Genomic DNA, 26848 nt, shown 5'->3' with positions numbered 1-26848 from the left:
CTTCTTTGTTCTTAGGAACATTTCCAGAATCAAGACCAAACTACTTCTTCTTCTTCTTCTTCTGCTCCTCCTCCTCCTTTAACTAGTCTCTGGCCTTGGCCATGATCGGCAACCTTGCCGGAGCGTCGCCGACCCCTAGCGAGGCTTGGCCTTGCCTTGGCTAGGCGAGGGGCCACCATGAGGTTGTTGTCACCCGATCATGGCGAGGCTGACCTCGTGGTGGCCTGGCTAAGCTCCAACAACCGGCTAAAGGAAAAAGAAGAAGAAAAAAAAAGAGAACATGTAATAAAATTATTTGAAAAATTAAAAGAAATTCTAACTTACAAAAGAATTTGAAGGTTGTGTTATATGTATTTCTATTCCAAGAATAAAAATTTTAGACAGTTACCAAACGCCTTCAAATGTTCAAAAACTTGTCCAAGAAACAAAATTAAAAAAATCCATTTCTGAGAAAAAATTGTTCTTGAAAACAGAATGGTTACTAAACGCGTCCCTAGTGTTTTTAGATCAACTAAATGGGCATCTCATTACTGAGCTCCTTCAATGCAATTATTCACTAATCACCATTTTGGAGAGTTGAATAAGCCAAACATTACAACACCAAGCAACTATTCTCTTAAAATTCTTTTCAAATTGTATGCTTTATATTATGAGTCCATATGTTGCTTTGGATATAATTGGGATCTTCTGTTTAGGATGATCATGGTCGACCATCTTAACTTAAGCATGGTCGTCTAGAAGAAAAGTAATGTACAAGTCATGTAAGTTAGTGGCCATTACATATTCAATCACAATGCCCTCGAGACATGATCCTAGAAAATGTTTAGACTAACCATCCATATATCCCAGTAAAGTTTCTTATCCTACGTACCCCCTTACCACAAATTCCACATTCACACCATGTAGAATTTAATGCAATAAGCCAAGTTTGAAAACCACACCAAGGGAGAAGAGAGGAAAAACCATGGGGTCATGAGCTCACTTGTTGGAATATTCGTGGCTAGTGTCTGAGGTTGTCAATTTCACTACTTTGTCCAAAGTAGTGGCAAAAAATACATAAACCTATTAATATTCTCGATGGTGGAAGGATTCGTCATACTTATCTTGATATTCCCCCCATCACCAATATGTTATTATATAGACGCTTGGTTTTTCAAAGCAAAGCATTACGCAAGAGGGAATGTATAAGCAAACTCCATATGGTGACTCATAATGGCCCGTTTGCGTGGCCTCGCATTGATTATGCGAAGAGCATAAAAAAATGCAGGAGGACAAAAGCAAAAATGCAAAGCAACCAACTTTGAAAGTTGAGAGGGAGGGGCATTGAAAAGGGGGCAAACAGATAATAGGACCAGAAGCTCTTGCGAGACGTAAGAACAAAGAGGCCCACGAATGAGATGTGAACGGCGACAAGCAAAGGAGCAAGCACACTTTAAAGCAAGATAAGTTTTTAATTTATTTATTTATTTATTTTTGTAATTTAGGAAAAGCAAGAGAAGTTGGGTAGAACCTGCACGTATACTTGCTTTTTTTCTTCTTTTTTTCTTTTTTGGGCATTCACACTTCCAAAGGGCAAAAACCCCTTTCGAGAGAAAATCATTATCACCACCTATAAATATATCGACAGGAAATTTTTTTGATTGCCTCCATAAGGGTGACTGAGTTTTTCAGTCTTTCACTCAATTGCACATTTGATTTTCTTATTGTCTTCAGAAAATGTAAGAAATGATTAGAGCAACGGCAACCGAGTTTTAGGTGGAGCAGCAAATCTGGGACATCTAACCGTGGGTCCCAACATCACCCCACCTAAAACCAGCTTAGAATTTGTACGTTCATTTAACCCTAAGGTTTTATGCAATAAAGAAAAGTTTGGGTCTTTTCGAAATTCGGGTAATCTTCATGAATGGGCCATTTTCCTATACCACACATACGGGATAATTACTGAAGACCCTCTAATATGTGCACCTAAGAATGTTCAAATAAAATCGGGAAAGTATAATGGTTCGAACTCACATCTTAAGTGAAGAAGACGAAGCTGCTTTCAGCTTTGAGCGAATTTCGTGTTTTTTGTAACAATAAGTCCTTACTATTGCATACTACATTATGGATTAATTGCATATTGTGCTTTTTATTTGTTCGTTAGCTATTATGCAATTGTTAATAATAGCCAATGGGCTGTCTACGAAATATCTTTTTCACTTCCTTTAGGCTTGGATTCTTAATTATATTACCAAAATACCTTTTTTCTCTTTACTCCCTTTCCTCCTAATAGTATATTGATTGTAATTAACGATATCAATACCATTATTAACCTAATTCTACCGGACTTCCTTTACAAAATATCTAACAAGTGTAAACTTAGGACTTGCACATTCAATAAGAACTTGTCAAATGCTCAAAAAGTAACTAACATCTTACGTAGTTAAAAAAGGAAAGTGAGTCTCATGCTTGAAAAATTACTAACAATTTATTATAAAAAAAGTGTAGACGTTCATTCAATTTCTCTTGCAATTCAAGATTTAGGTATACGTGGTCCCTCCGCTTTTTTTTTGTTTGGGGGCGTTCATTAGATGAGATGATCACGAGAAGTCACAGGGGAAGGCTCCTTAAAAAACGGGGCAAAAAGACAAGCATGTGAGGGTAAAAGAGCCGAAGGTGCTTGGCGTGGGCAACATGAAAACACATGAGATCATGGAGGCTCGCTGGCTATCAGGCGGCTTGTGGGAATGAGTCTCCCTACGTTTTAGACTTCCAAGAAAGATGAAGAGAAAATATGGCACTAGCCATATTATTAATAACAATTTGATATAAGTACGAAGATATTTGATTTTATTTATCCCTATGAATAGATATATTTCTCCACCTTGTGCATGCTGAGTTTTGCTATTGAATATCATATGGTGGACTAATCAAATGTGAATCATAGCCCGTCCCAACATACCCCACCCCCTCTCCGGCCCCCGCCCCCAAAAAAAAAAAAAAAAAGTCAAAGGTCTTTTTCTATGCGCCATACATCTTTAGTTTAACTTAGATAAAATCTAATCGTGGAATAGGATGTCATGGTGGTGAATAGATATCTAAGATATTCTATCTATGCTTGGTCACGATCCTTCTTCGGGGATACGATATTCAACCTCCTTTAATAGGTTCTCTTGCTTTAACATCTCCCAACTCAATAGGTAATTAGTGTCACATTATGCTAATAATTCGTGTCGTTCTGTATCAGTGATAAAATATTTTGGCTAGATTACAGAATCTCAGACCATGCCGTATGAGGTTTATATTCCTCCTAGTTAATTCATTTGTTTATTAGAGCCATGTTCCTCATCTCATGTAAAAAGTCGCATCCCTACCCAAACAAGATATTTCATGCCCTTCAACCAAGTTGGCAATATGATAACAATCTTGCATTATAAAGACGTATGAACAAATCCCAAATTTCCAAACAAGTAAAGTCAAGATCCAATCATCTATTTAATTTAAACCCCAATTGAGCCTCAGCATAAATGATCCCAATTTAGGCGAAATGCACTTTATTTTGGGGGTTGAAGCTAAAGGTGGCACGGTGGCACGACCTTTTTGCATAGGCGGTGCACCAAGAAAAGTCGCAGTTTTCCCAGAGCGGCCCGGGGGGGTCAAACAAGAGGGGCAGGTGCATCCCTCCTTTGGCCAACACGGAGATCTGTCAATTCCTTCGCCAAGAGAAGAGAGCCATTTTCAACCATATGATCGGGTCAGATTTTCACCTCCAGATTATATGCCTTACAAGGTGTTGGGAACAAAAATACTCGAGAGTAGAGAGAGAGAGAGAGAGAGAGGGAGTCCGAGAGCGTTTTGATTTTCGAAGGAAAGACGGGGACAAGAGCCATTTGGTAAGCGGCCAACAGAACACATTTTTGTCTCGGTTGGGTGCTCTCTGTCATTCAATACGTATTTTATTGAATTTTCTCTCCCCAGGAAACTGCCCTGTTCTAACCTCTCTATTATTTCCTGTCTCTCTCTCTCTCTCTGTCCCTCTCTTTCTTTTGGGTTGCCTTGTAAATTACAGACTACTGTTCTCTTTAATCTCTCTCTCTCTGTCTCTCTCTCTCTCTTCTCTAGCATTTCATTTCTCTATCTCATATTCTTCATCCCAAGGCCTTCTTTCTATCTCCCATTTGCTAAGCGGCGACTTATTCTTTTGCCCTTTTTTCCTTTCGTTCCCTTCCTTATTTTCTCCGCAAAGCAAAGGAGAACACCGAGGGGATAGGCGCAGAGGGATTGGAGCCCTTCGCCTTCCGAGACCCAGATTTAGATCCATGTTTTAGCTCCGTTTTCAGCTCAAAGGTACAATCTTTATGCTTTTCTCGTCAAGATTTTTTAATTTATAGATGATCGGTAAATTGTAGCTGGGGATTCCGGTTTTTCTTTTTCTTTTTTTGGTTCAAAATCTTTTGGGTTGTTTTTTTGGGGTGCTTTGTAGATGTTTGTTTTGTTTCGATGGTTGACCGTGAACAGGATTTTTGTCTTAGATATGGGTTCGATTTGTTTGGACGAAGCAGAGGTGAGCTCGTGGGAAGTTTTGAGCTTCAGAACTTTGGAGTTTTGATTGCTTTTGATTTTTTTTTCCTTTGGCTTAGCTTGTTAAGTGCTTTGACTTGTCAAACGATTCATCTGAGCTGTTACTTGATGAGAAATGGCTGTGTAGATCCTTGAATATATATTTTTTTAATGGAAAATAAATCCTTGTATTTCCCAGCGGATCTCTTTGTGTTTTCCTATTTCCGTTAATTTTTTTCCCTGCTTAAAGACTGCAAAAGTTACTTTTTTTCCTGGATTATTTCTCAAATGTCATGACTAAATTGATGGTACTAGGTGCAGGATTTTAAAAATTCAAACTTTAGGTAGGAGGCGATGCAGCAGCAATTTTTCTCAGCTTTTGCTAATTTCCATTACCCGTTCGGATTCTGATACATTTTTTTTTTTTTTAATAAAGTTGTCTGTTGTTATACCATGAGCCCAGTTTGCCCTTTCCCTCCCTTTGATTCTTATGATTGTTGAAAATTTTTCTCTTGTAATCTGTAAGTGGCATTTTCTTTTCTTAGGAAAAAGCAGTATATCCATAGCTGTCTAGTTTGGACCTGCTAGATTGATGCCACAGATTGTATCATTTTATCATAAAGGATTCCTCAGAAGTTCTAAGCTCTGCTGCCTTGTAAATTAGGTGGCCTTTGATGGAGCTGGGCAAATTCACAAGCTTTTGTAGGGTCCAGGCTTGAATGGCAGATGTTGTTGAGCTTCAATTTTCAGTTAAAATAAAGTAGATGAAGTTTCTTGGCCCCAGAAACTCTTTAGAAGAATGAGATCAAAAGAACGTATGTGAATGCTGATAAGACAGATTCTTAATTGCTCTTTTATGTAACCAAAATGTGTCCTTTTGAACTTTTTCTTAGTGTGTCCTATTGAGTAACAAGTAAGAATTTCAACCTAATCACTAAGGGAAGATCTTAGTTGATGATATTTTAAGCAATCAAAGAGTCTATTGCTTGATGGGAGTGTAAGCATATATGCAACATTTTCATGTTCTTTGTAAGTGAAATGCTGACTTTGATATTTATCTTTGTCCATCCTGTCATTGCAGATATTCTATCGCAGTTTGGACCAGGTTGATACCTCCTAGAGTTGGTGTGACGACTCTGCGTTCACAACATAATTTGTGCTGAACTATGTCAGCCCCGATGCAAGGGCAGAGGGGTACGAGCAGTTCCTTGGCTGCAGGTTTTGAGTTTGAACATGGATCTTCATCAAGTAGTGCTGCGGTAGATCAGCAGCTCTGTTGGAATAATATGCTGAATCAGGCAGACAGCCGAGTGGTGGACTACATTCCACCACCAAATAATAACATTACCTTTCTGACCTCTATTGGTCATGACCTGCCAAACTTGGCCAACTGGGGTCCAGGCGGACCCAGTTCTAGTGACATGCATCCTGAAATTGGTAGCAATGAACGGAAAACAGAACATTCATGGCCAGCTTCAGTAAGTGCCTATGGTGGACCTGGTCCTTTACTGGAAGATCGGAGATTCGAGCAACTAGGTAGCGTTCGTCCATTGGATAATGTTAGTATGAACCCTCTAGTGATTCATAGTTCCAGTTCTAGTTCAATGCCACCAAATCTTAATGTGCCAGCTGGTTTTGTTGGCCATGGTAGTGAGAGTTCGCCACTTTTGGAATGCCCTAATTTGTACAAGCCAAGTAGGTCGGGTGCCCCATGGCTTCCAGCTGGTAATAGCTCTGATCCTTTTATGGTTGCTTCTAGCAGTGGTGCTGGAAATTTCGGCCAAGACAATGATGGGAGACCTGGTAGCCTTTTGGATGGTCGCCGTATACCTTGTAAACGGAAGTCGTTTGAAGGACACATTGGTCCATCTTCAAATGTCGGGAGCTCTAGTTATTTGCAAAATGTGGAAACTAATGCTTTGCCCAATCTTCTGATTGGCCGGAATTTTGATGGTACCACGGTTTCATCTTCTGTTCCAGAACAGGCAGACCCAAGAAGTGGATTGGGTCTGAGAGGAGCCAGTTCTCGTAGTCTGCCCGATTTAAGCGTTGCAGGAAGTGCAGAAAACATGCAGAGAAACTTTGGGGTGAGGGTAAATGCTTTGGGTCAAAACATGCCCACTCCCCCCATTTCATATTCTGCCGGTACTGCAAATGGTGTTTTTAACCACGGTTTTGCATCTAACCAGCCATCTTCGAGACTTCTAACAATTGATCCTTCATTGGACTTAAGGCCGATACCTGTAGCCAGTGACACAAACGTGCAACACCAGACTAGTGTACTTCCTGTTCCAACTTTGCCACCCAGTGGGTCATCAATTCGATGGAGTAGAGCTCTTGTTTCACGAGCTTCTGGTTCATCTAGCGCAGTTCTCTCAGGAAATAGAGATGCTGGATTGCACGATGAATCCAGCTCAAGCAGCAATGGGAGAAACATTTTAGAGCAGTCCATGTTCGTTCCCTCTAGTGAATCGGGAAACTCAGTTCCGAATCCTTCTGTTAGGAGGAGTGCTGGTGGAAGCAGTGGCATTCCTGTAAATATTGCTTCTAGTTCTCGAAGTGGCCCAAGTTCAAGCCGCCAGTCATCCCATGGTCATTGGGCACCTCATCACAATCGTCATCCACAATGTCCTCAGAGGGTATCTGAAATTGTTCGCCGGTCTTTGATGTCTTCTATGGGTTCTGAGCCAGAAGGCCAAAGTAGCTATGCTGCACGTGGCTCAGGGCCTCCTGCTTCTTCACCAGAGATTCTGCTTTCATCTAGATCTGGTTTCCAGGGTCAGGCAATTCCTTCCAGGTCAACACATTGGACAGAGAGACAAGGAGATGGTGCAGTGGGTTTTCCCCATCCCATGCGAAGTTTAGCTGCTGCTAATGAAGGGCGAAGAAGGCTTGTATCCGAGGTTTGTTTAGCTTTCATTTCTATCCTGAGTTCTCACTATTATTTGTTGAAAACTGGAGCTGTTGTAAAGTTTTAGGTGATACATCCCTTAAAACCTGTGGTATTCACACCCATTTTCAGTATCATCTAGTTTTAGTGTGGATATTGTTTGACATGCCAGTGTTATATCTGAACTTTTTAAGATGATGCCGAAGAACTATTTTACCTACGACTTTGCTTCCCTTTGCACCTTGATCTTTGGAGCTTACCATGTTTCCATGTACAGGTGCGAAATGTCTTGGATTTAATGCGCCGGAGTGAGGGCTTGCGTATTGAGGTCAGTCTTGTATGATTTGTTATACTTTGAAAGTGTATTTTTTATAGGACAATGGACTTGTTCATATTAAACAATTGCACTGAGCTAGTGAGGGGGAAAGCAAGCAAAGTGAATACTCAGGGAATATCATTAATGGTATTTGGACAAATGTTGTTGAAATAAACAGCTGCTAATTGTTGGTCTTTTGCATGGGATATAGACATGGAACTTTGTATTTGTATTGAAGTCTTTGAGTCACTGAGTTGAAATTTTGATACTGTTCCTGCCTTATAGGCTGAGCTTTAACAATTACTTATGAAACCTTGACTAGACAAAGTGTCTAGATAGAGTCACTACTTCTGATAGGAGAGACAAAGTGTCTACATAGAGTCTCTAATTCTCATAAGGGAAGAGGCAGCGAGTAATATTTTGCTTACTAAATGAGATTGGCAACCCTTTGCATAAAACTATGAGTGTTGAAATTCACTGGTCAGTGCCAAAAAGGATGGATCCTCGAGGTGGATGTAATCTACACTACATAATTATGCAGTAGCTGGGGTAAAATTAATTATTGCTTTCTTTGATGTGAAAATGTTATCTTATAGCAGATAAACAAACACATTATTCCTCATAGTATCTGTCAGTCAACAAGGATTCCTTCCCAAGCCCCTTCCTCTTTTTAATTGGAAGAATTTGTAGTTGACTGACCATCATTTCTAAGATAGCTGCATGAACCATAATTGGTTGCTTGGAACTTTTTTCTTTATCTGTTCTCAAGTTTCTTATACAGAATGCAAGTAAATGCAATTTTCTGTTTGCTAGCACAAAATACACCTGATGGATTCCAACATGAAATCGTCTTCTGTTATCATCTTGTTTAAGGTTTTAATTATGTCTCATAAGGACCGTTGTTGCATAAGTCTAGATCTTGGATGATGAAGAAGCGAAATCATCATTTTGGAAATAGGCTCTGAAGCTCGATGCAATTTTCAAGATGGGTTAATAGGGAGTTTCTTCTAGATTGCTAGGACTGCATATATATCTGATAAAAGTTGCTTTTATGCTTGATGTAGGACTATATGCTCCTAGAGCAGTCAGTATTTTTTGGGATGGCTGATATCCATGACCGGCATAGGGATATGCGCCTTGACGTTGACAACATGTCCTATGAGGTGAACCAAGGAGTTGCTCTCAGGTACTCATTTTCTCTAGACTACAGATTGTATTCTAATGTACTATTGCTACTTTCAGGAGTTATTGGCTCTCGAAGAGCGCATTGGAAACGTTAGCACTGGATTGAATGAAGAAACCATATCCACTCATCTGAAACAGCAGAAGTATGCCATTCCTGTCAACTCTGATAATGAGGTTGAGCCTTGCTGTATTTGTCAGGTAACTGAAGATATCCTGTATTTTTACATTCTGTCCTTGGTTGAAGAAACATTACTTAATTGTCTAATCTAAGTGGGTCATATTGTCACCTGGAATCCTGCGGGATCAGTTTTTTGGCCCTTCATTTTTTATTCTGTATAACTTTTAATAATCTGTTGGTTTCCAATGACCTAGGTTTTCTACTTTACCTTTGCTGTTTGCTAGTATATGAGTTGTGTGCACACAGTATCTTCTCCGAAAAAATGCTGTATCCATTCATCACTTACATTCTTTCACATGATCAACAGGAAAATTATAATACTGGAGAAGACCTAGGAACCCTGGAATGTGGACATGATTTTCACAGAGCTTGTATTAAACAGTGGCTGATGCACAAGAACTTGTGCCCCATCTGTAAAACAACTGGTCTGAACACATGAGAAGGAACCAAAGATCTTCCTATACCATTTCTTAGTCCTCTACTCAATTTGACCGAGAAGACAAACAGATGCATACCGTGAAATGGCTTGAGGATTCTGATATTTTGGCAGGATTAATGAATCTTTAAATGTTTTCATTCTTCCATTTGAAGCTAGACCATGACCCCATGCAAAGGGTAAAAATGCTGGAGGTTTGCGTTTCTTGAAGTTCTAAGACCTCCTAGTATGGCCAAAGAATTCTTTTTCATGGGGTGGTTTCATAGAATCTAGTTTTCCCAACATTTGAAGACATTAATTACTTGTTTATGATGTTCTTTTCATGGCCTTAACTTGGCTTAGGCCTCTGGAATATTGAAAGCTACCTTCTTCAGAATCAAATGGATAAAATCTTGTTTTTAGAGCTGAATTATGCTCTTTTGTTTGCATGTTTACTTATTTACTTGTGTGAGAAAGAAACTATTTAGTGATTGTTGTCATGCCAAGCATTTCTTCAGACTTTCTCCATGAAAGTGATCCGTTGCATGTATGCTTTGATATTTGTATAGTATTGACTTTTGGTAAAGGCATCTATATTTTCCTGAAATGATGCATAGTGATCATCTTTCAACCTCTGAACGTTATTTTAGTGTTATTCCTATCTTAGTTCCCGAATTCTGCGTAGTTTCAATGAAGGTACCACATTAAAGACTAGGCTGTAAATACTTTTGTGGATGCGTGTCTAGTTTTATGCCAGTAGCACAAAAGATCTTGCTACTTTCAAGACAGTTCTTAATTTGGAAGACGTCATAGGTTTGTAATGGCGCTGTCAGTCTCTCTTCATTGGTTGGAGTATAAATTGGAGATGGAGGATGAGCTTATCCTTCAGGATTTAGGTTGCTGTTGTGGGTGAAGTTTCGCACATGAATCGGATTAAGCTTAGCTTTGTTGCAAATGGCCATGAGATCCGATAGTGGCATCCTTTCGACTTATGGCCACTCGATTCTATAGTTGCATCAGTTGCATCCTTCCTTAGAAGTGAGCAACATGACCCATCTGAACCAGGCAGTTCTCGGAGGGATTAGTTCGGTTTCTGGCTCCAATAAATTGGAACCGGTGATTTTTAGTTTGGTTTGTGTATCTAGGAGTGGAGTCGTCCTCCGGACCGTCCGGATTAGACTGATTATTCTTATTCTTATTTTTATATCTGAAAATCTTTAAAGAAAGAAACCCTGATGCTCTTTACTTTAGTCTTTCCTTCTCTTTCCAGTTTCCTCTATGCCCTTCACGCCTTTCCCTCTCGGCTCTTTCCCATCCCTCTCGCTCCCACTCAGCTCACAAGAGTAGTCCCTCTTCATTTGGTCCCTGTTACCTTGTCTCTCTCTCCTCCTGGAGCTTCGTCGTTCACAATTTAGGTAAAGTTTCTATTTCTTCGAGTTCATTTTTGGTTTTGCTTGTCATGAGCTTCTCAGGTTTCTCCAAGCTCGCCTTGTGCAGGGTCCCAGCAAGGCCTGCACAAGTTCACGCTGCAGAAGAATTTGTCGAGCGAGTCCTGCAGCGAGCTCTTACCGTTGGGCCTCACCTTGTTGGCAAAGTGCCAAAGCGAGATGAAGGTTTCCTCGGGTTCCTGCATTCCCTCTATTTTGGTTCCCGATTCCTAGGTGGGTTTCAGATCGGAGTAGGAATTGATCAACCCTAATCCTCCTCGGTATGCGAAAAGCTCAATTCAATTTCATTGTGTTCTTGTCAGCAATTCATTTGTTATCATTTGCAACGATATTGGAGAAATGTCTCTTCTTGTGGAAAAGGCTCAACTCAGCATTGTCTTGGGCGTTTTCGAGGTGCCGTGATGGTTATAACTCAATAGTTATTGCCAACCACACAAGGGCTATCTCTCAGCTCTGTACTCACTACTTTTTGGAAAATGCTGCGCCTCCCACATTATCAACTTTTGGGAACGGAAGCCAAAGAAGCAAGCGGTGGAGAGAACACCGTGCATGACAAGAAAATTGTGATGAATAGGAAGTTGATGACGATGGGGAGGCCGGCAAAAAGGATGATAATGAGCGCATCTAGTTCCAAAGATCCCACTTTCAAGTCCAACTAGTTCCGTTCTGAATCCACCCGTGAATCATGCTCGCCTAGGACTTACAGGCGAGCTTCTGGCTTCACCCTCTTCCCGTCTAAAGAGCGCCTTAAAACTCTAATGATAGAAAGTCGGACAGTCATTTGTAAAAATTCGAATTTTAAAAACATATGTTGATCAAGCTTCCTTTATAAACATACTATCTACTTTTGATCAATCAAAATAGAAGACGAACCACACCTTCACGGTCGCAAGAGTGAGCAAAAAGCTATCGCTCATCTCTGCTTAACGTATTACGAAAGCACTATCAAGATTAGAGGAAGTTAAGTTGGATTAGTGTAGCTCTATCTAGAGCAAGTAGGGCATGAAAGAAAGAAGGGAAAAGACTGAATTTACTGCTATATGGGTGACATCCCTGAATTAATTCATTGAGGTATTGTTTGTTTTGATCTGTCATATTTCAAGCCTCACGCTTTTGTCCTTTGAAGTACAAGTGGGCACCTTTCTAGGAAGTCATTTATCCTAGGCGTTTCAAAGCTAAGTATTACCAGTACATCAAAAGGTCCTCCTTTAATTATTTTTTGTTTTTACATATATATTCAAGAATCTCTTTCCCCGTGTTTAGTACATAGTTTAGTTCATTCATGTCCCTTTCACCATCCTAGAACCCTACCGGGAGCCGCTCCTTGTCCAAGCTAGGGGTTATTGGTTCCTGGACCGGTCTGGTCCAATGAAACAAGTCATTTTTTCTTTCCACTACTTGATGCTGTATGAACATTTTTTTTTTTTTTTTAAAGTCGGTTACTTTTTTTTAACAAATAATAAAAAAAAGTATATATAGTCAGTCCGGTTTGATTTCCTCTTGAAATTGGGAATTAAATCGCCTGGACATTGGTTCCACTTTTAGGAACCGAGAACCAAATCGACATTCCCAAGAATTGGACAAAACTGACCAATTAGATCTGGTCCGGATGGTTCCCAATTTGGGCAATCTGTTTTACACCCCCTAGTCCAGGCCCTTAAGCCCTAACAACCATTCTTTACTCTTATATGACTGGGTCGTTACAATCTCAAACCAGCTTTTGTGTGATTTATCCTCGAACCATACACCTATTGGAGGAGGTCCCACCCTAACATTATGTTATGACATCTCTAGATTAACTCAAGGAGGTATTGTCCGCTTTAACCCATCCCATATTGAGCCTCATGGTTTGTCTCTGTGTGATTTATTTTCGAACCATATACCTACTGGATGGGGTCTCGCCTAACACCATAATGTGATATCCTTATATTAACTCAGGGAGATATTGTCCACTTTGACCCATCCCATATCGAGTATCATAATTTTATCCTTTATCATACAGGTAAGCATCTTCTTAAGAGATTACGCATATTGGGAGTGCTCCCACCAGCACACTTAAATTTGGAGTTCCAAAGCTATATATTACTATTACGTCAAAAGGCATATCTATGAGTTAATTTCAGTTTTCACATATATATTCCAAAATCATTCTTTATGTTCGATGTACAATTCGATTCATTCATACCCCTTTCACTATTCTCAAATCTTGGCAAGAGCTACTTCTTGTTTAGGCCCTTTGAACCAAGCGACACTCCCTACCCTCATTGAGCCGGTCATTACAATAAGCATGGAGGTCCATTTCATCTCTTGTGAGGGAATCACTTTTAGTCATAAATTTTGATTTCTTTGAGAGGTATGGCATCTATACCTAAATGACTCTTGGAAACCATAATAACCTCAAAAATTTGTGTTTTGTCAATGAGGATGTGTTAAAATTTTTGGCAAATTTGACGTTTGGATGTCAAAATGCAATTCTAGCAACCAAATCCTTCATTGACTTCAGGGGAATTGAGATTTAACGTTTCTCCTTCTAAGGCATATCCCACTGTCATGCAAGATGATTTCTTTGTTCATGCAATTGTTAGACATAAAAATCATATGCGGAAAACATGACCAAATCTAAACAAACCTCTAGCCATTGTTCAAAATTGCGTTTGTCTGAAATTCACGGAGATTTAGCAAAATATCAGGCACACTCTATTAACCCAATCCCCTCGTGTATTGATGGTGTATTCCAAATGAAAGAGTTTGCGTTAGACCTTGTGATTACTCTTAAGAAATGAATGATCATTCTTTTTATATACTGTCTCCTATCAAGATGGTTATCAAATGAGCAGTTGTCATGAAGAGGTATGGAGTGTGAAAAAACTACATGTGGGAATACATGTGGAATAATCGCTACTTTAAAGAGAAAACATGACTTTGAAAATGAGAAATCACATTATATATATACATATACATATATATATGTATGTATGTATGTATGTATGTATGTATGTATGTATAACATTCTCCCACTTGATCCTAACATTTTCATCATACAGATTATCCAACCAAATCCACCAAAAACTTTATTATTTAAGAAAAGAAACAAAACATATGGATCATAGTGACATGTCCTCTAAGAGTGAGTAATATCTTCGGGATAAGTACACTAATGGTGCCAAAAGTTGTGTACGGCGCTCACTTTGGTGCCAAAAGTTTCCGTCGGATCACTTAAGTGCCAAAAAATTTGAAAAACGCTCACTTTGGTGCCAACTCCGACGAAATTGGCCGGAAATCCGACGTGGCCTTTTTTATTAATTTTGACGCCGACGTGGCTCGTCGGAGAGCTGAGTCAGCATCCAAACACCAAAACGACGCCGTTTGGTGTCTCCCCCAATTCAAAACCCTAATCTCCGGCCGTCGCCGTCCTCGACGGTCCTTGCGCTCGGCGGCCATGGCTTCGACCCCGACCTCGACCCCAACCGCGACGATGGCCACTCAACGGCAGTGGCTCCGACCCCGACCCCGACCCCGACCCCGACGATGGCCACTCGGCGGCCGTAGCTCCGACCTCGACCTCGACCCCGACCGCGACGATGGCCACTCGATGGCCGCGGCTCAAACCCCCCCGACCCCGACCCCGACCCCCGACGATGGCCACTCGACGGCCGTAGCTTCGACCCCGACCTCGACCCCGACCTCGATGATGGCCACTCGGCGGCCGCAACTTCAACCCCGACGACGGCCATGGCTTCGACCTCGCCGAAACCCTAATTTCTTCCCCATGTGAGCTAAACGGCGTCGTTTCCATGAAGCCATCCACGTAGGACGGCAAAACGACGTCGTTTTCTTAAGGAGGACCGAAAACGACGTCATTTAAAGGCTTATCAATTTTTTTTTATTTTAAAAATCATTTTGGCCGGAATCTTTCGCCGGAGGTCGGAATCTTTCGCCGGTGGCACCAAAGTGAGTGTTTTTCCTCCGATTTGGCACTTAAGTGATCCGACAGAAACTTTTGGCACCAAAGTGAGCGCCGTACACAACTTTTGGCACCATTAGTGTACTTATCCCAATATCTTCCATGAATCATAATGCATCTTATTTCTTTAATGTCAGCCTATATGTGACAACACATCTTAATAAATAAATCCTATGTTTATTCCAGAACTAAGGATAAATATTATTTTCATAAACAACAGAATTAGTACACCAATATTGAGAATCAACATTACAACCGAATAATAGTTGCATACAATAATAATCGTCCATATGACGACAAATCACATGATGGGACCTATTCCCACACTAGTTACATGATCCTTATACTTTATTGGTTGAAAGGATCAGCTATCATTAATTCAGTGCTAACGTGTTCTATGATTACTTTATTCTCCTTAACACATTCCCTTATGGCTAAATACTTGATGTCGGTATGCTTATTTCGATCGTTACTTTTGGCATTTTTAGCCATAAAAACTGCAACTGAATTGTCACAATATATTCTTAATGGCCTAAAAATATAATCAACAATTCTAAGCTTAGAAATGAAACCCTTCAATCATACACCATGTGAGGTAGCCTCAAAACAAGAAATGAACTCAGTCTTCATAGTGGAAATAACAATCAAAGTTTGCTTCACACTTCTTCATGATACGGCTCTGCCGGCTAACATAAAAATGTATCCAAATATTGATTTTCAAGAATTAACGCAACCTGCGAAATCCACATCCGAATATCCAACTACTTCCAAGTTGTCAGTTTGTTTATACATAAGCATGTAACCTTTGGCACCTTGAAGGTATCTCATCACTTTCTTTGCAACTTTCTAGTGGTCCATACCTGGATTACTCTGATATCTTCCCAACATTCCCACAACAAAAGCGATGTCTAGTTGAGTGCAAACCTGAGTATACATCAAGCTTTCAACAGCAAAAGCTTATGGAATGTTATTCATTTGTCCCATTTTTATTTTATTTTATTTTATCTTTCTTCGTGCATTGGTTCAAATTGAAATTATCACCCTTCACAATAGGCACTATACTTTGTGAACAATCTTTCATCTGAAATCTCTCTAGGACCTTATTGATGTAGGTTTCTTGAGATAGTTTTAAAATTCCTCGAGATCTATTTCTATAGATCTTAATCCCAATGACATAAGATGCTTTACCCATATCCTTCATATCAAAACTCTTAGAGAGAAATTGTTTCACCTCATGTAGCATCCCATGATCATTGATTGCAAGTAGAATATTATCCACATATAGCACAATAAAACAAATTTTACTCTCACTGACTTTCTAGTTGTGGCATCCCAAAAATTCAAGACAAGCTCTAAGGTGTATTAAAGCCCATAATTAGGTAATGAAATTACTTATGGTCTATGTTTTAGCCATTAGTTTTCTCTTAAGACTAAGTGATATATGCTTTTGTGTTCATGAATTTTTGAAATTAGTATTATGGGATAAATTAATGAGAATAATCTATTCTTGGCTATGCACCTCATAGACTAAATTCCTATAGATAAAATGTTACAAGATTTTGGCCATGTAAAAATTGAAAACTTGAAGCCTATAAAAGAAAGAATTAAAAGTGTTTAAAGGAAAATTTTAGGGTTTAATTAGGTTTGGGCCTTAGGCCCAATAGCTTGGACTCTTGGTGGGCCAAATGGCCGGCCCATTGGAGCCAAGGAGGGGCTGTCGACCGGCCCATTTGCTGGCCCAAAGCCCAGCCGAGAATGAGGCCCATCTTTGCATGAAGAAGGCCATGTGTCTCTCTCAAATTGCCAAGTGTAGATCATGCATTGGCTTGAGGAGAGGCACATCATCATTGCTAATGATTGTGGCTTAGGGGGAATAAAAGAGAGGGAGAGTGGCCGGTTGAGGGCTGCCATCCAAGTGAGAGAGAGAGAGAGAGAGAGAGAGAGAGAGAGAGAGTTGCGAGAGAAAGAGAGGAGCCGAGAGAGAAAAGGAGCCGCTCGCCCGCACGCCGTCCGTTCGCCGTCCGTCCACCCGTCGCCGTCCGTGTGCCATCCGTGTGCCGCCGTCCGCTTGATTTTAGAGGCAAGTTAGGATCCATTTTCTACTCTTGCATGTGTGTCTTGCATGTGTGGTTGAAATGGTGTTGAATCTTGGGTGTTTAGAGGTAAGGAACCGAAGCTAGTGTGACTTGTTCTTGAAAGAGCTTGCTGATTTCGTGTATACCGCCTGACCCAGAAACTTGTGGAGGCTTGCATGCGTGTTTAGAGTTGGATTTTGGCTTCTAATTATTCATGAAAGTTGTATAGAACATCTCAAAGTATAACATACTAAAATTTGAGACAAAATGGATAATATTTAAGGGGTGAAACTCTTCTTCTATGAAGACACTAGATCTGAAATTGCTTTACTGACCTTTTGGTGGTTTTGTGGGTTGCATGTTGCTTTTTACCGAGAATATCACTTCGACTTCTTCATAAAACTTGTAGAGAACATCCTAAAGACTAACATACTCAAATTTGAGGTAAAATGAGCAAGTGTAGCCTAGTGAATCGACTTTCTCTTGAAGACGGTAAATCTGGAAACACGGTACTGGACACCCGAGACTTCCTAGACCTATATGGTGACTATTATTTGGAAATTTCACTTAGATTCCTTGATGAAAGTTGTAGGGGACCTCTTGAAGAAAAACATATCAAAATTTCAGAAGAAACGAAAAATAATAAGTGGGTGAAAACTCGATATTTCGGAGATAGCTATACTGGACGTTTCGGTGCTAGAATCAGGAGCTTAGGACGCCTATATAAAATTATCTAGAACGAATCTGGCCTAGATGTCTGCATGAAAAATATACTTTAGTATCGTAACTATAACCTGGTAAAATTTCGTAATTTTCGGAGGTCATTCAGGTATTTTAATCGAATTATTTCAAAAACTGCGCAATCTGTTTCTATCCGAAATTACATGCTGTATTTGTGTGAATTATATCTTCTTGTGTGAAACTCTTTTGGACATGTGTTTTTCATGAAATTGTTATCTTATTGTCTTGTCTATCATATGTCTTGATTTCATGATTTTTGAGAATCATATGGATATTTAATTTTTAAATGTTTTTTAAAATGGTACAAGCTGGAATTTAGTAAACTTCAAAAAGGCATGATAAATGGACTTTTCTAAATTGTATTGTTAGGAATGATTGTGTCTTGCTGCATGTATGATGATGATTGGAGATGCATGTATGAATCAAAGGATGAAAATGATCTTGATTGCCATCACATCACATGCCATGTTAAAATTGAACTATAATTGAAGATGTGAATTGAGATAAGTGAGAAGGCCGTCGGAGGTGTGAGCCGACGATGCCCCGGGAGTGTCGGGATTCCTGGCTAGAAGGGTACGGCTGGTTGCCCGGTGGCCTGGAATGGCCGAATGCCGGAGGGTCCTGGGAGTTTCGAGATGCCTGGAGAGTGGGGGTGCCGGAAGCCTGGTTGGTATTGAGCCAGGGGATGCCTCGTGATGCCAGTTGGGGTACGAGATGCTGGGCAGGTATTGTGTCGAATGCCCAGCAAGTATTGTGCTGGATGGTTCTCGCGATGCCAGGTGGGGTGCGAGTGATGAATGTGGGATTCAAACATTTGTCCTGGGAAAGAGAAATGTGGCGGTTCAAAATGAAATGATGAAATTGAGAAATTGAAATTGAATTATGCATGATGGTATATGCATGATATGATGATGATGAGTGCATGGATGCATGGTAATGATGATGGTACATGTGATATATGATGATGAGTGCATGGATGTATGTGCACCTATGGCATGATGGTACATGTGATATGATGATGATATGTGCATGGATGCATGATGATGATGAGTGCATGGATGTATGTGCATCTATGGCATAATGATACATGTGACATGATGAAGGTAAGTGTATGACATGATGATAATGACTATATGATGATGTATGTACATGAGGTATGATGACATGTGCATGATAACAAGGTAAATTGTGCATGGATGCTTTAATGAACATGTGTTATGCTATGTTTGTGATGAGTGTGGGGCATGATGCATTGAGTGGTTTATTGGTCCTTTACCTGCTGAGTGGTTGTACTCACTCCTTCAGGGACCAACATTTCAGATTAGAGAGATGCCGCTCTCTGTTGTCACGCGGGGCGTCTTTTACGGCCTTCCTTCGGATGTGGAGGTCGAGTGCGTGGAGATCAACTGTCCCACCATCCCTGGTCTTACGTTTATTCGGGTTCGTGCGATAGTGATGTACGATGTAGGCCTGGCTGAGGGCCCTGTCATTCAGGAGTTCATATCGGTTCACGTTCGACGAGATGGGGCAATGCGAGGGATGTTGTCGCCATCACCGCCTGATGCACCGGGATGGGTGTGAGGGCCCGTGCGTGAGAAGTAGGAGCTGCAACTTTTTGGAAAGTAGCCGACACTAGTTGATGGGGGATCTTACACGATAGACATAGTGGGTCAAGCGTTTCTTTTTGGGGTTATCACTAAGTGTAGCTAAAAATCTTGACCTTTCTTTTGATGTACTGACCCAAGAAAATCCATCATGAAAATATGTAAATAAAAGTGTCTGGGCTCTATCTTTTCTTATAATGTTTAGTGTTGTGCAATTGTATCATGATTGTTGGAGGGAGAGATTGCGATATAAGTTTTGCTTCCGCTAATGAGTCGCGCTGTGACCATTTTTAAAAAAGAAATGCCTAGGAACTAAGGTACTTCTTCGGTAAGATGTGGTGACCTTAGGCACTTCGGGGTGCCACACTAGTATATACATTGATTCATGACATTCTCCACAAAATCTAATGAAGAGATGAGCTCATAAGATCTTAAGTACCATTGGCAGGATGCTTGTTTCAAACAATATATAGATTTCTTAAGCTTGCACACCAAAAGCTCACCTTTATGAGAGAAGAATCATTTAGGTTGTTTCATGTAAACCTCATTCTCTAGTTTCCCATTGAAGAACTTCATTTTCACATCCATTTGATGTAATTCCATGTCAAAATGGGCAACTAATGCCAAAACAATACAAAGAGGATCTTTCTTAGATACAAGAGACAATGTCTCTGTGTAATCGATTCATTCCTTTTGAGTGAATCCTTTGGCGACGAGTCTAGCTTTATATCTTTCATTGTTGCCCAATAAATTATTCTTAGTTTTGAAGACCCATTTATAACCAATGACTTTCGTACCATCAGGCAACTTAATCAAATCCTAGACTTCGTTAGATGCCATAGAACTCAACTTTTCATTCATAGCATTGTACCATAAATTAGATTTAAAATTGTCCATGGATTGTAAAAATGTTTCAGGATCATTCTCAACTCCAATATTATAGTCAGATTATTGTAAATACATAATATAATCACTAAGAATTGCTGATTTCCTTATTCTAGCTTTTTAATGTTGCATCAACATTTTCTTGAGGAGCGTGTTGCTCAACCGGTTATTCAACAGTTTCTGGTAATTGCTAGACAACTGGATATACTATATCAATATTAGCAGGTTGTGGAATTTCAATGATTGGTTGTTCAATAGCCGGTTAAACTGAAAGGGTGTCATGAATAACAACCAACCTTATACTTGATGTGGAAGGTTAAGCGTCTGAATGATCTTTCTTAAGAACAAGATTCTTCGATCGATCGCTCCCACTAATCAAGTCATTTTCAGGAAACTTAATGTTTCTTGATTCCACAATCTTAGTGGTATGAGATGGACAATAAAACATATATCCCTTGGATCTTTTGGCATATCCAATGAAATACTCATTTATGATCTTTGGGTCGAACTTTTTTTTTGTTTATTGTAGACTCTCACTTCAGATGGATATCCCCAAATGCGTACTTGTTGCAAACTCAGTTTCCAATCTTTAAGTAACTCAAAAGGTGTATTTGGGATAGCCTTGGTCAAAACTCTATTTAATATGTACACTGCCGTCTTAAGAGCTTCAATCCACAAGGATTTATGAAGTTTGGAGCTGCTAAGCATACTCTACACCATGTCTAAAAAAGTTCGGTTTCTTATTTCCGCTATACCGTTTTGGTCCAGAGAACCAGGCATAGTATATTAGGCAACTATCTCATTCTCTTGAAGAAACTTTGCAAATGGAGAAAGTGCTTGTCTATCTCCAGTGTATCTACAATAAAATTCTCCACTTTTATCTAATCTCACGAGTTTAATTTACTTACCGCATTATTTATCTACTTCCACTTTAAATACCTTAAAGGCCTCTAATGCTTCATGCTTATTATGAAGCAAGTATATATACATGTAACGTGAGTAACCATCTATGAAGGAGATTGAGTATTTCTGACCATATGAGTTTATGTCTGAATTACAAATATCTGTATGTATGATTTTTAATATTCTTGTACTCTTCTTGGCACATTTCTTCGTCTTGCTGTCTACTTTCTCTTTATATAGTCCACACAAATATCACAATCAGTAAAATATAAAGTACTAAGTATTCCATCATTTACCAATTGTTTAATTCTATCTATGGAGATATGTACCAATCTTTGGTGCCACAACATAGAGGAATCTTCATTCACAACACATCATTTTATACCAGCGTTATCATAAACATGGATCTTTCCCTTTGAAAGTAGAAGTTCTTAATAAAAGGCACATTTAAAGATAATGTGAAAAAGTATGAGGCTAAACTACTTTGGGCCATCTATGTGACATTTCTTGCAAACTCGCTCCTCCTAAATTCTGCACGTTGATATCACAATCCTCAAAAACTCTACAGGCTACCATGTGAATGTGTTATTATGAAAATTGTAAGAAAGAGAGGGGTAGAAATTCTTGAGGAATTGAAGAAAGGCAAGTCCATGCCTAGGATAGTGGGGGTTTGAGATTCTAAATCGAATGCAAATCAAGCCTTCTGCTTATGGAGGGAAGCAAAGAGGAAAAGAAGAAAAAGAAATTTTTAGAAGAACCAAAATCATCATCATCATCATCATCATCATCATCATTATTTGCTCTAATACATGTAGAGGACTGTGCTCCGATGATTGTAGAAGAAAAGTCATCTATAAGCCTTTTTTCATTTTTCTTTAAAAGACGAAAATTTACAGTGACTGACCATTTATACTTGCTATTATATTTGCTGTAAATCTTGAAGAGAAAGCATAGATTAACTACATTGTTCTGACCCTACATATGATAAATACTTGCTCTAATACTTGTTATGAATCTTAAATACTTGATATAAATCTTTAAAAGACAAAAAAATTACAATGACTCGTCATTTAAACTTGTTTGAATAAAAGAAACTGACCCTACAAATGATAGATAATGTATTTTTTTTTCTATTTCTCCAAATACGATCTTATTAAAAACATGCGACAGAAGTACAGTGCAAGTGCTAAAGAAAAAATTAAATTTAAAAAAAGATACCAAGCGTTCAGCAAGGGCTGTAGCCCTTGCTGAATGCTTGCTGCAGTTTTTTTTTTTTTTTTTTAGTTTTTTAATTTATTTTAATTAGTATTTATATTAAAATTCAATTTTGAGGCCACGTCAGTGTCAAATCGATGTCGTTTTGGACTTATTTACCCATGTCAACACCAAAACAATGTTTTTTTTTTTTTTTTTTTTTTTTTTGCATTTATCTAATTACGTCAACGCCAAAAATGATGTTGTACTTATCTCATTGGAAAAATGCCACGTCGGTATTTTTGTTAGAATTTCTCGCTATTGTCACTTAGCACTTAAGTGTATCTTTTGGAACTTTTGATACTTAAATGTCCCCTTATACTAAGTTTTGACGCTCCCCGTGTCCGGCACTGATAAACTTGCTAAATTTTGAAGAGTTTATGCTTATAACTTGTATTTCTACATTGATTCATTCCATATCATGTAGGAAAAAAGCTGATGAGAATAAATAAATTTGTCTGAGGCATGCAAGCGTAAGCACTGTCCTTAAGGATAATTCCGCCCCTCGGAGTGCGAAAGTCGGTGCGATAGGCTTCTGACGGCTATCCTCCCAAGATACAACATATCTTCTTCTATATTTCACACTGAATATTAGAAGAAACAAAAATAATGTTGTGTATAATCCAGCAAGGAAAAGGAAAAGAAAGATTTTTTAAAGAAAGAATATTCTCTGTTATCATTTGGTGTATATATTTTTAAGGTTGTCTTATGAGATTTTATATTTAGATAAAATAGAGCCGTTAAGAGAGCCGTTGTAAAATAATGAATGATTTATTTGAGAAATAAATTAAACGTTACAAAACGATTGAAAAGCCGTTATATGACCGTTAAGAAACCATTATGTGACCATTAAAAATAATGATGGTCTTCAATGCGGTCATAACTTTTATTGAAACTATTATTGTTCAAAATATTATTGAAATATGCAACAATCTCCCACATATTTCAAAAAAAATTGAAAATAAAAAATTAATATGATGCTGGGTTATTGGAGTGTAATGCATCGGAACTAGTGCTTGTTAGGCTATGAACCAGCGCTAGAAAAAATGAAATATAATTCATGAAATTATTGGTGAAGTTTGAAACTTCTATGAACCAAAAATTTCTTTTGTGAATTATAATTTTCATCAATCACATTGCACTCCCCCAAACTTTGTTGTTCAACACGATTTTGCGCTAATAGGCCATGTGCGTGCTTGGTTTATTCATATGTGCTTTAGAGATTTTCGCCAAAAATTATCATAGAAGCGGCCCCACTCCACACTTATATAGGTGATTCCATCAAGTGTATTCTGCAGCTTAATACACCATAAATAATTGCTATGTAATTTCATTAAGAGCTTAGCTCAACCTCTTTTTTCCTTGCAGTTTTGCACCATTCTCATCTTAGCATGGACAATAATTTTTAGTAGTACATCACTAGAATAACAAGTAACTTGTTATTACCCATATGAACCTAATTCATGGGATCGCCAATCACATAGGTTAGGTTACCATCACTATTACTTTTTCTCAATTGGCTTAAGTCCCATTTCCCTTGATGTGTCATAAATTAATTTTCTTCCCACAGGTTTAGTCAAATGATCGGCTAAATTCACTTCTGACTTTACAAAATCAATGGATATAATTCCATCTTTAAGCATCTGCTTTACTACATCATGTCTTAATCGGATGTGTCTATTTTTATCATTGAAAGTTCTATTCTTTACAATGGCTATTGCCGCTTAGCAATCACAGTGCATAGACATAGAAGGTGTCGGTTTCATTCCCAAAGAAATATCCACTAAGAGGTTTTAACCACTCAACCTCATTGCCAGCCAATTCCAATTCTAGAGCCACAAACTCTGACTCCATGATGGATTTAGCAATTATTATTTGTTTGGCTGATTTCCAAGTTACAACACCTCCACCAAAGGTGAACACATATCCACTAGTGAATTTTGTTTCATATGAATCCTAAATCCAATTAGCATCACTATATCCTTCTAATACAACAGGAAATCCACTATATAAAATACCATAATTCATGGTTCCTCTTAAATATTTCATTAATCTGCTCAAAGTAGTCCAATGATCATTGTTGGGATTTTTTGTATATCTGCTCAATCTACATACAGCATAAGTTATATCAGATCGAATATAATTCATCAAATGCATCAAACTCCCAATAATTTGAGCATACTTAAACTGAGCCACACCATCTCCTTTATTTTTCACTAATTGGATATTAGAATCATAAGGAGTATTCACAGGTTTGACATCAAAGTAATCATATTTTTTAAGTAGCCTCTCCACATAATGCGCTTGAGTAAGCATTAGGCCACTATCACTTTTTATGATTCTAACACCCAAAATAATATTAGCTTCCTCCATGTCCTTCATATCGAATTTAGAAGTCAAAAAACATTTTGTTTCATTCAATACATCAATACACGTACCAAAATAAAGCATGTCATGAACATATAAGCTAATAATTATAGATTCACCATCAACAGTTTTTGTGTATACACATTTATCTACTTCAATAGAGAAAAATCCATTATTAACTAAACATCATCAAATTTCTCATACCATTGCTTGGGCACTTGCTTTAAGCCGTATAAAAATTTAACAAGTTTACAAACTTTGTTTTTTTGGTTAGGAAAAATATAGCCCTCAGGTTACACCATGTAAATTTCCTCTTCCAAATCACCATTTAAAAATGCTGTTTTAACATCCATTTGGTGAATAATAAGTTTGTAAATAGAAGCCAAATCAATTAAAATACGAATTGATGAAATTCTTGTAACTGGAGCAAAAGTGTCAAAATAATCAACATTTTGTTTTTGAGTAAAAAATTTTGCAACTAATCTTGCTTTTTATTTATCAATAGAACCATCAGGATTATATTTTCTTTTAAAAATCCATTTACAATCAATTAGTTTTGCATCGGATGGTAAATCAACTAATTTCCAAGTTTGATTTTGTAAGATAGAATCAATCTCAATTTTTATAGCTTCTTTCCAAAAATTGCTTTCTGAGGAAGATATTGCTTCAAAATAAGTCAAATGATCATTATCAATAAGATAAGTATAAAAATCATTCTCAAAAGAAGTTTCTTTCCTTATTCTTTTGCTCCTTCTCAATTCATCATTTGAATTTTCGAAAACGTTTTTATGAAGAGGTGCAGGAGAAATAGTATCAACACTTAATGGAAAAATATGCTTAAAAAATTCTGCATTTTTTGTCTCAACTATAGTATTATTATTAAGCACGTCACTTTTTAACACAAGAAATCTATATGCAGCACTATGTTAAGCATAACCAATAAACATGCAGTCAAATGATTTAGAGCCTATTTTTCTTTTCTTAGAATTAGGAAGTATAACCTTAGCAAGACACCCCCACACTTTCAAATATTTTAAATTAGGATAATAACCTTTCCAAAATTCATAGGGTGTTTTACTTGTTTTCTCATGAGGCATTCTATTTTGGATGTAACATGCAGATAAAATAGCTTTACCCCATAAATTATTTGGAGTATTAGAACTAACAAGCATAAAATTCACCATCTCTTTCAAAGTCCTATTTTTTCCTTTCAGCTATGCCATTAAATTCAGGGGAATAAGGAGGCTTAGTTTCATGAATTATTCCATCATTTTCACAAAATTCGTTAAGCAATATATATTCTCCACCTCTATCCGATCTAGTTCTTTTTATCCTTTTATTATGGTTTTCTACCTCAACTTTATACAAAATGAACATATCAAAAGCTTCATCTTTATGCCTAAGCAAATAAACTTTAGTAAATCTAGAATAATCATTAATGAAGGTCACGTAATATTTTTTACCTCCTCTAGTCATAGTTTGTTTTAAATCTCCTAGATCAGTATGAATTAAACTCAACAAATTAGATTCTCTATTTATAGAAATACAAGGCTTTTTTTGTTAATTTTGTTTCTGCACATATTATACATTTATTAAAACATGGGTTTTTAATTCCAGAAATTAAACCTTGTTTTTGCATTTTCTTAATATAAGAAATACTAACATGACCTAATCTACCATGCCATAAATCAACAGATTCAGCCAAATAAGTGAAAGCAGTAGCATTTTCATTGATAACATTGGAAACATTAAAAACAAAAAGTCCTTGATTACAATAACTCTTTCCCATAAATACGTGATTTTTTGTCATTACAATCTTATCAGATTCGAATGACACTTTCATCCAAACATTTCCTAAAAGCGCTACTGAGACCAGGTTTGCCCTTATATTAGGGACATGTAATACATCATTCAGGGCCAAAGTCTTGCCAAATGTGAGCTTGAGAAGAACGTGTCCTTTCCCAAGAACTTGAGTTGTTCTTGAATCACTGGGATAAATAATTTCTTCTCCTTCTCCTACTGGCTTGTAGGAGGAAAATGCATTTTTGTTTGCACAAATATGCCCGGTAGCACCTGAGTCTACC

General features: G+C 38.2%; 1 protein-coding gene across 1 annotated transcript; it reads left to right on the top strand.

The window, feature by feature from the left end:
* The first annotated feature begins 3928 nt into the window (after positions 1-3928).
* LOC104449314 (probable E3 ubiquitin-protein ligase RHG1A) lies at positions 3929-9964 on the top strand. The gene is made up of 6 exons (XM_010063430.3): positions 3929-4326; positions 5621-7442; positions 7707-7757; positions 8810-8908; positions 8988-9128; positions 9416-9964. Exons 2-6 carry the CDS (start codon positions 5706-5708, stop codon positions 9545-9547), a joined length of 2160 nt encoding a protein of 719 aa, XP_010061732.2. The 5' UTR covers positions 3929-4326; positions 5621-5705; the 3' UTR covers positions 9548-9964.
* Positions 9965-26848: the final 16884 nt, after the last annotated feature.

This window comes from Eucalyptus grandis, chromosome 2 (assembly GCF_016545825.1).
Source record: "Eucalyptus grandis isolate ANBG69807.140 chromosome 2, ASM1654582v1, whole genome shotgun sequence".
Taxonomy (NCBI): domain Eukaryota; kingdom Viridiplantae; phylum Streptophyta; class Magnoliopsida; order Myrtales; family Myrtaceae; genus Eucalyptus; species Eucalyptus grandis.
Note: the sequence above shows the minus strand (reverse complement) of the source record. Positions and strands in the feature narration are given on the sequence as shown.

Coding starts and splice junctions, on each gene's coding strand:
- LOC104449314 (XM_010063430.3), top strand. CDS start 5,706: ATGTCAGCCCCGATGCAAGGGCAGAGGGGTACGAGCAGTTCCTTGGCT. Junction 7,443..7,706: donor GAAGAAGGCTTGTATCCGAG/GTTTGTTTAGCT, acceptor TTCCATGTACAG/GTGCGAAATGTCTTGGATTT. Junction 7,758..8,809: donor GTGAGGGCTTGCGTATTGAG/GTCAGTCTTGTA, acceptor TGCTTGATGTAG/GACTATATGCTCCTAGAGCA.